Below are 9818 nucleotides of genomic sequence, written 5' to 3'. Positions count from 1 at the left end.
TTCCTTCCTTCCTTCCTTCCTTCCTTCCTTCCTTCCTTCCTTCCTTCCTTCCTTCCTTTCCTTTCCTTTCCTTTCCTTCCTCCCTCCCTTCCCTCTCTCCTTAAAAAACACCCAACCTTACCTTCTGTCTTAAAATGTTTAGTAAGTATTGGTTCTAAGGCAGCAGAGTGGCAAGGGTAGGGCAATTGAGGTTAAGTGATGTGCTAGGATGTCTGAGGTCAAATCTGAACCCAGGACGTCCCCTCTCCACCCCTGTATCTATATAGAGCCATTTAGCTGCCCCTGAATTGACTTGTGAATGAGTGATGCCAGCCTGACTTCTCATTAAGTAAAAGAAGAGTGCTTGGTATTGGTTGATTCACAAGTGAGGGGCAGAGTAGAAATCTTTTGCCATGATCTCTTGATCACTGAAGAACAGGAATGTGTAGGAAGAAGTTGATCTAGTTAAGGCATTCTCTTTTGGATGAGATTTTGGCAGCTTCTCATATGAAGTTTTTTTTTTTTTTTAACCCTTGTACTTTTTTGTGTATTGTCTCATAAGGTGGAAGAGTGGTAAGGGTGGGCAATGGGGGTCAAGTGACTTGCCCAGGGTCACACAGCTGGGAAGTGGCTGAGGCCGGGTTTGAACCTAGGACCTCCTGTCTCCAGGCCTGACTCTCACTCCACTGAGCTACCCAGCTGCCCCCTCTCATATGAAGTTTTTAACTGAATATTGTATTTGCAGAAAGAGAGTAAATTGTTAAAAATATTATTTCTTACCAGGATGTTTTCAGAGAGCAGGTTGCATTTGGGTAGAGTGGCAGAGCTTCATCAAGATTATAGAGATGAATTAAAAATAGCATCTTTGTTTATATAGTAAGGAAAAGGTTTGTTTTTTGTGAAATTTGGGGGTCAGCTGGGTATTAGACGGAACTAGCCTAATTTTTTTGAGGTGATGGAATTTCTATTTATTTGGATTGTATTCTTTGTTCTCCCTTTACTGGAGGAGGGAAGGGAGAGATAATGATAATACATCCTCCACAATTAAATATAAAATCTTCTGGCATTTAAAGTTCTTCACAACCTACTTCATTTCTAGTTTGTCGTTCTTGCTATACCTTACTCTGCCCCCTGCATTCTTTGATCCAGTGACACTGTCTTTCTTGTTGTTTCTTAAATAAGATACTATCTCCAGACATTTTTGCTGGCTGTTTCTCAGGCCTGGGATTCATTCCTCCTCATCTCTCTCTCCTGACTTTCCTGGCTTTGAGTCCCAGCTAAAAGTCCAGCTTCTGCAAAAACCCCCTTCTTAATCTTTTCACCGCTAACACCCTCCTTCTAACATTACATTATCTGTAATTCTGGCATTTCTGACATAACATCATCTCTAGTTTATCCTGTTCGTAACTTGTTCATCTATGGTTGGTTGAATGCATCTCCTTTGCTGGACAGCTCCTTGAGAGAAGAAACTGTTTTTTTTTAACTTTCTTGATATCCCTAGTAAGTAGAATAGTGTTTGGCACATAGTAGGAGATTAAGAAATACATAATGAGTATTAATAATAATATTAGCAATAACATTTCTATAGCATGTTAAGGTTTGAAAAGCACTTTATTTTGTCTCATTTGATCCTTATAACAACCCTGATAGATAGTTACTATTAGTATCCCCACTTTACAGATGAGAAAATTGAGGCAGACTATCGGTTCAATAGCTTGTTCAGTGATAGTCACAGAGCTAGTAAGTGCCTGAGGCTGTATTTGAACTCAAGTGGTCTGGACTCCTAAACGAATGTTGGTCAATAGTTATTTAGTGATGTCTGGCCCTCTGTGACTCCATTTGGGGTTTTCTGGGCAAAGATCCTAGAGTGGTTTGTCATTGCCTTCTCTGGCTCATTTTGCAGATGAGAAAATGGAGGCTGGTAGGGTTAAGTGACTTGCCCAGGGTCACATAGCTAGTAAGTGTCTGAGGCCAGATTTGAACTCAGGATGGTGAGTCTTCCTGATGTCAGGACTAGTGTTCTGTCTGCTTTGATACCTAGCTGCTCCTAAATCACTGCATAGTGGCAAACTTTGTGTGTATAAGGAACCATATAATCATGTCTTATTGACATTTTCTATCTCCTTCAGTATCTTTGTATCTACCACAGTCTTCAATTTGCCACTGAATGAATGAATGAATGAATGAATGGAGAGAGTAGAAACATTGACACAAGGAACCCCCTTTGAGATCTGAGTAACAAGATATAGCATAAAGTTTCTAAATTTGAATTCAGGACTCTAGCTACTGATGAATCACGGCCACGTCTGTCTCAGCGTTCATCCTTTTGGTAATAGGACTGTGGGGGAGACTGTCAGGCTCCCTGGAGACAAAGGCTCAGGAAGGGTTCTCTGTAAAGAGAGGCCATTATCTCTTAAATGAGCAATAGCTGGAACATTTCTCTGAGAAAAGTTTTGCATGAGATTTCATATGCTTTTCTTCTTGAAGGAATAATTCTGTTTATGAATTTTTGATATTTATGGGTATTTATGGATAGATCTAATAGGTTTAGATTCCACAGCCCTAGAGGAGAAACACCAGTCCCTTCCATGAAAGAAATCCAGGCAGAATGAACTTGCATAGTGTAGTATATTTTATGTGTTCATGGTTTTCTGTGACTCACTCGAAAATTCGGGTCTGGAAAACCAGGGTGTCCTTAAAGGACACTTCTTTTACTGGGGAGAGGAAGGAGGCAAAGTCCGCCACGGCACTGACGAGAAGATCCAGGTCTTGGTAGTTTTCATCCACGACTACATGTGCAGGTTCAGGGTCGGTCTCGATTACCTGGAAATGGAGTCAACAAAGTCTTGAGTCCTTCGGAAATGAGGTTCGAAAATTCTTGTTGGGATCATGTAACACGTATGTAAACAGGATGTCAGAAGCTTCCTTGTACCACATTCATACCAGTCATGCTAATGAAAAGGAGGTCCTTATTCCTAGATCCAAGATCTGCAAGAAGTGATTAAGGGACATTTAACATAATTCATAAAGTAGGGAGATGCCACAGCGGATAGAGTGTGGAGCCTGAACTCAGGAAGACTTTGCTTCCTGAGTTCAAATCTGGCTTCAGACCCTAGCTTTGTGACCTTGGGCAAGTAACTTAACCTTGCTTGCTTCCATTTCCTTATCTGTAAAATGAGCTGGAAAAGGGAATGGCAAACCACTCTAGTGTCTTTGCCAAGAAAACTCGAATTGGATAATGATGTGTTGAACATGGCTGAAGAAATGAAATGATGACTGTTGGGAAAAGCAGGTAAGGCCAATTTGATTGGAATAAAGAATACAAAAAATGAAGGCATATGTAATGAGTTTGGGAGGGTGGGCCAGAGCCAGATCAGGAAGCCAAATGGAGGATTTTGTATTTTTTTTCTCAGAGGCAATAAAGAGCCACAGAAGCCTCTTGAGCAGAAGTCCAATACTGTACACATTTTAATGGGACAGTTACATGGAAGACGGATTTGGATGCTCGGAGAGGCTGTATACAGAGAGAGCAATTAAGAGTCTATTATAATTGTTCAGGTGGGAGATGATGAGGACCTGGATTGGGGAGTGGGGGTGGCCGTAGGAATGGAGAGCAGGAAAAGACCATGAGAAGTGCTGGGGGGATGAAGCCTATGACTCTTGGAAATTGATTGGATGTGGGGGTTAGATAGGAGGAAAGAGTCAGGGGATGACCTAGATCAGACCTGGGTGACTCGAATAATAATGATGCCCTCCAAAGAAATAGGAAGACTAGGAGGAGGCATGGCTGTAAGGAAGGGAATAGGAAGGAGGTCTAACAGCCTTGGTGACTGGTCAGTTGTTTCAGTAGTGCCTGACTCTTCATGACCCCAGGTTGGGTTTTCTTGGCAAAGATACTGGAGTGCTTTGCCATTTTTCTTTTCTAGCTCATTTTACAGATGCGTCTTCCTGACTTCCTGATCATCCCTATTTCATGGATGAGGAAACTGAGGCAGACAGAAGCAAATTGACTCACCCAGGGCCACCCTCAGTGTCTGAGGCAGGATCTTCCTGACTCTGAGTCCAGCACACTATCCATATTGTACCGCTTCACTTCCTGCCACTTATCTAGCCATTTCATATATACTGTCTCAAAATGACCTCTTCCAGTAGGCATCATGGGTATAACAGTCCCTATTATACAGATGAAGAAACTGATGTTGAAAGAAGTTAGATGGTTTGCTATAGTCACACAGATAATACACGAATGAGGTCAGATTCAATTCCAAGACCCTTCTGACTTGCAGGTGGGAGCCTTTCAATGACATCACCTAGTCTTTTGGAAACTCTATGGAGATGGCAAAGTGCAAGTACTTTCAGGGTGGGCAGAACTGCTTTTGACAGGCTATCTATTTGAAAGCTCAGTGAGATAATTTTCAGACCATGGTAGCACAGTGCCTGGTACCTGGCAGGCACTCAGGAAATGCTGGCTGACTCACCCCAGAGATGACTACTGGATCTACTCACTTTTTTTTTGGGAGAGATGGCAGTGTTCGGATTCCTCACAGCATCTACCCATTTGACTGTGCGCATGTGGTCGTCCCAGTCTGGTACCTGGTCTGCTGGTTGCTGGAAATTTATTCTCAAGATCTTGCACTTTATCAAGGTTTTCTTGAGCACAGTGGGCGAACTAGCCCTCAAAGTCACTTTGATGTCCTTGGCACATCCAGCGTGAAGGTGGCCAACCTAAGGGAGGACCTGAGATGATCATCTCAGGAAATAACAGACTGAATCTTGACTGTCACCTCCTCAGGTAGGAGCAGAAGCTATAGGTTACAACAGAGATTAGATCATTTGCTATTGAATAGGCAAGCTAAAAGATAACCTGTCTTTTGATTAGAAATAAGTTTAGCAACACTCTATACATCTAGGGATGGAAGAGAGGACAAGTTCTATTATAAAATGACATTCAAGGCCTTGAATATAGTTAGACCTCCAATTTAATCCAGTCTCCCAGACACAGAGGGATTTATGCCTTTCTAATAGTGACTAATAAAGTAGCATCCATGCCTCTTTTTTACTGAGGTCAACCATATCTTCTTCTTCTTCCTGACATGGTCTCCCATTCTTTCCTCCTTTACTGTAGCCTCTGCTGAAGAGGTAGCTATTCTGCTTGACAAGGTCACCAATCCCTCTACATGTCCTTTAATCTCATCCCTTCTTGCTCTTTCCTGCAGGAATCCTGCCTTTCCCAATCATCCCTCTCTTTATCATTGACAAACTCCCCCTGTATTGTATTGGTTCCTTCCCTGATTCCTAGAAACACCCTCAGGACTCCCCATCTTCACCCCCCCCCCCCCCCCCCGCCAAACTTTCAACAGATCCTTCCATCCTTTAAAGCCATTGTTTTGTCTCTTTCCTCCCTTTCTCAGTCAAAGTCCTAGAGAAAAAAGTGTTATTCATTCATTGCCTTGACTTCCTTTCTTCAATGCTTTGCATTATGGTTTCTAAACTTATCGTTCAATGGAGACTGATTTTTCCATAGTTTCCAGTGATTTATTTAAGACTGGATCTCCCAATCTTATCCAAGCTGGAAGTGCAGGGGTTACACATGGGCTTGATCTCACTACTTATGGGCACAGAAGCTTTGATCAGTTTGTTCAGTTTCTACCCTGGGCCAGTTCACAGCTCCTAAGGCAGCCTGGTGGCCCCCTGCCTGCCCCTTCTCTTCTCTTCCGTATTGATCTATTCGACTCCCAACAATCACCTCTGTGTAGATAACTAGAAGACTTATTAATCCAGCTCATGCGTCTCCCAAGCTTCAGTGGTGTACTTCCAAGTACTGGCTGTCCCACATGCACCTCCAACTTTTAAAGTTCCAAACAACTATTGCACCCACCTTATTTCGAAATTTCCCTATTTCCAACAAGGGCATTAGTATCCTTCTCTCCAGTGATGGCGAGCCATGTTCATAACCTTAGTATCATTCTTTAAAAAAATTTTTTTTATTGACTAAGAAAATTTTTCGATGGTTACAAGATTCATGTTCTTTCTCTCCCCTCCTCCCACCCCCTCCCATAAACGACACACAATTCCACTGGGTTTTACATGTGTCACTGATCAAGACCCATTTCCATATTATTGATATTTGCACTAGGGTGATCGCTTAGGGTCTGTATCCCCAATCATTTCCCCATCGACCCATGTGATCAAGCAGTTGTTTTTCTTCTGCCTTTCTACTTTCACCTTAGCATCATTCTTGCTTTATCACTTTTCCTCATTCCACATATCCAAAGAGCTGCTAAATCTTGCTTCTGCCTTCACAGCCCCTCTCACATCTGTCCCGCTTTTTTCCCTCAGGAAGCCCTCACTCTGAGAGCCTCATCATCTCTAGCCTGATAGATTACAGTAGCCTTTAGTTGGTCTCTCCATTTTCCCCAAGGTTCCATGGCTTTAAGAAACCTAGGGAAGAAGCAGGATCCCACTGTCCCTTCTTTCTTCCTGAGATTCCAGACTTCTGAATAGGCTAAGAGAACTGAAACAAGTTTTCTCAGAAGAAAAGTGACAGAAGTGGGATGAGTGGGATGCTGAAACGGTGGTGTTGACCTCTGTTTGAGTTTACAGATTACATTAAAGGTGGAAAGCCTAGGGGGCAGCTGGGTAGCTCAATGGATTGAGAGCCAGGCCTAGAGATGGGAGGTCCTAGGTTCAAATCCGGCCTCAGACACTTCCCAGCTGTGTGGCCCCGGGCAAGTCACTTGACCCCCATTGCCCATCCTTACCACTCTTCCACCAAGGAGCCAATACACAGAAGTTAAAAAAAAAGGTGGAAGGCCTAGGTAGGTCATTCACTCATCAGATCGCCTTTGCTACCTCAGGAGAAGTAAATGACATTGGCCATTGTAACCCCACAACCTCCTGAAGAAATAAAGTATACCCATGGCATATGCATTATTGCATCTAACACCTTGACTAAGAGAGGAACCCACAAGATATTGTTTCTTGACGGACCCTTCTGAGTCGCCTAGACTGGTCATTGAGTTGCCTCTTAGTCTAGGTGCTAATGTCCAAGAATACTCTTGCTTTTGTTGGATTGGGATAAAATCAAATCCACCCTGAAAGACAGTGTATAATAAATAGCTCAGGCTTCAGCTGACTCATGTTAATAGTGGCGACTGTCTGGCTGAGCCCAGCAAATAGAGGAGTGTTCTCCTTTACCTGGGGGGTGAACTGAAGGGAATTTACGGCAGGCCACTCAAACTTCACGGGAATCTTTTTGCTGCGATTGGTCATTGTGAAGGTCACTTCGTAGGTCTTGTCAATATGGCAGTCCCCAAACTGGAGGTGAGCCATCTGGGAAGCTAGGAAACAGAAGGGGAGGATAGCTTTTGTATTTTGCCATGACTGTCTCCTAGCAGTGGCTCCTGGGGCAAAGTGGCTATCATTTTATCATGAGCACATGGTGTCATTCCCCAAGTTGTTACTCCTTTGCTTCTTCTTCTTCTTCTTTTTTTTTTTAAATCCCTTACCTTCTGTCTTAGAATCTAGAATCAATACTGTGTATAGATTCCAGATAGAAGAGCAGTAAGAGCTAGGCAATGGGGGGTAAGTGACTTGCCCAGGGCCACCCAGCTAGGAAGTGTCTGAGGCCAAATTTGAACCCAGAACCTCCTATCTCCAGGCCTGATTCTCAATCCCCTGAGCCACTTAGCTACTCCCTTCTTGTAGCTCTTTCCTACCCCATTATCCTGCCCCCCCCCAATCAGAACAAGCAAGCCCAATCCTATCTGAGTCCTCAAACCCATAGATACATGGGAAAAGTACAAGTCTCTGTTTATAGATTTGGGGAAGATTACTAGGATCGAATCTATATTACACTAAGTTAGGAAAGGTGAATTCCGACTTGGGTAACAGTAGTAGTACTAGACAAGTAGTAGTAGTAGACAAGTAGACTATGTCTCAGCTGCTTTCTGAGTGATACTGACCAGAGATCTGGGGACTGATGAATTACTATGGGGCACTTTAGACTGGCCAGTCCTTTCGACCAACCAATACTAAATTCCTGGGCTGTGACCAAGCCATGAAAAAATATGTGTATAATTTTCTTTGTCTAACACCTAGAGTTAACAACCAAGATACTTCGCAAATGTTGCTTGATTGCAAGGGGATGAGCATGGAGGACTTCATTTCCAATAAATCCTGGAGCAAATGGACCTCATTCTTTGAGGGAAAGTCTCAGAAGTTTGTGTGCTAGAGGGCTGTGTGCTACTCAGCCTCAGAGGGACTTTTTAGTATAGGGAATTTAAAAGAGACTAGGGGACTCCTGGGAGGAAGGGAGGTAGAGTGAATAGAGTATCAGTCTTGAAATCAGGGAGACTTGGGTTCAAGTCTCATCTTTGACATATATCAGCTGGGTGACCCTTGGTAAGGAAAGATGCTGCTACTGATGTGTGTGTGTGTGTGTGTGTGTGTGTGTGCGCGCACGCGCGTGTGTGTGATACAGGTGTTAACAACAGTGAGATAAGATGGCTTAAAAAACATTCTTGAAATAAACTAAGCCAGGAGACATCTAGGTGGCTCAGTAGACTGAGAGCCAGATCTAGAAATAGGAGATCCTTGGTTCAAATCTGATCTCAGCTACTTCCTAGCTATGTGACCCTGGGCAAGTCACTTAACCCCCATTGCCTAGCCTTTACCACTCTTAGGTTTTAGAACTAATGTACAGTATTGATTCTAAGATGGAAGGTAAGGGTTTTTTTTTTAAAAAAAAGAAATAGCCTGAGCTAGTCTTTGTCAGTCAATCATCCTTTTTCCACTTCATTTTTCTTACCTGTCATATATTCCTCCATCATTTTGTCATCAGTGAACTCAATGATTTCTGCCACATCTGACTTGGAGGTGTTAACAAGTCCATGGATATTGTCCAAGGTGATATCATCCTCATAGCTCTCTCCTATCATCTGGAAAATGGTTTCTTCATACTGGTTATTAATCACAGTCAAACGAATGGTGCCTGTCATTCTTTCCGGCTTGTCTGGTTGGAAATGAACATCCATCTCGCCTGTCTCTCCAGGGTAAATGATGAGGGAGGCGGTATGAGCTTTCTTTGCTGCAAGGTAAAGAAAATGTGAAGGCAGAGAACCAGGTTGGAGAAAAGGACACTGATTTTTAAAAGTTTCAATGATGGATCAAGCATTTCTAAGGGAGTTTTTTGGTTTGAGTTTTTCTTTTTTAGTGAGCCTTTGTGGGGTGGTGGAGAGGACATTATGCCTCCTTCTGTGGAGGTCCTCATTGAATCCAAAAAGGCTCCTGCAAGCATCCTTTGCATCTCCAGCAGGCTCATCTACTTACCTATTTCAGTAGGACTGTTCTCCTCTATTATATAGATATACTTGGTGGTGGGCCTGCCTTTCAGGGAGAAGGTTTGTGTATTGTCCCTCAAATCAATAAGTAACTGGAAAATAGAAACCACGAATTGAGTTTTGGCTCTGGACACAAATTCAGGATTTTCCACTGGGGTTAAACTTCTATGGAATAGAAAGACTAGTTTAGATTTGGTTCAGTACATAGAAAGACAATGATTAAATACTAGCTATTCATTCTCATTCTCATTCTCTCTCTCTCTCTCTCTCTCTCTCTCTCTCTCTCTCTCTCTCTCTCTCTCTCTCTCTCTCTCTCTCTCTCTCTCTCTCTCTCTCCATTCTAACCCTAAGACAATCAGAGTGTTGGAGCTGAAAGAGGCCTTTTAGAGCATCTAATTCAAGAGTCCTTAACCTGGGAGCTGTGAACTTGTTTACAAACATTTTGGGGGCCAGTTTTCTGTCCTCGACACCACTAGCAGAGTATTGCCGAAATGTCTG

At 43.0% G+C, this 9818-nt stretch overlaps 1 protein-coding gene across 1 annotated transcript in view; it reads right to left on the bottom strand.

Annotated features, from left to right (window-relative positions):
* Window positions 1–9818, bottom strand: part of HYDIN (HYDIN axonemal central pair apparatus protein) — a 417120-nt gene that overhangs the window by 70737 nt on the left and 336565 nt on the right. Inside the window, exons 62-66 of the mRNA XM_044659361.1 lie at window positions 9310–9412; window positions 8789–9067; window positions 7177–7319; window positions 4486–4704; window positions 2642–2802 (exon numbers count right to left, since the gene is read on the bottom strand). Coding sequence (XP_044515296.1) covers window positions 2642–2802; window positions 4486–4704; window positions 7177–7319; window positions 8789–9067; window positions 9310–9412 — 905 coding nt within the window. The remainder of the gene's footprint in view (window positions 1–2641; window positions 2803–4485; window positions 4705–7176; window positions 7320–8788; window positions 9068–9309; window positions 9413–9818) is intronic.

The sequence above is a fragment of the Gracilinanus agilis genome, chromosome 2 (assembly GCF_016433145.1).
Source record: "Gracilinanus agilis isolate LMUSP501 chromosome 2, AgileGrace, whole genome shotgun sequence".
Taxonomy (NCBI): Eukaryota; Metazoa; Chordata; class Mammalia; order Didelphimorphia; family Didelphidae; genus Gracilinanus; species Gracilinanus agilis.
Note: the sequence above shows the minus strand (reverse complement) of the source record. Positions and strands in the feature narration are given on the sequence as shown.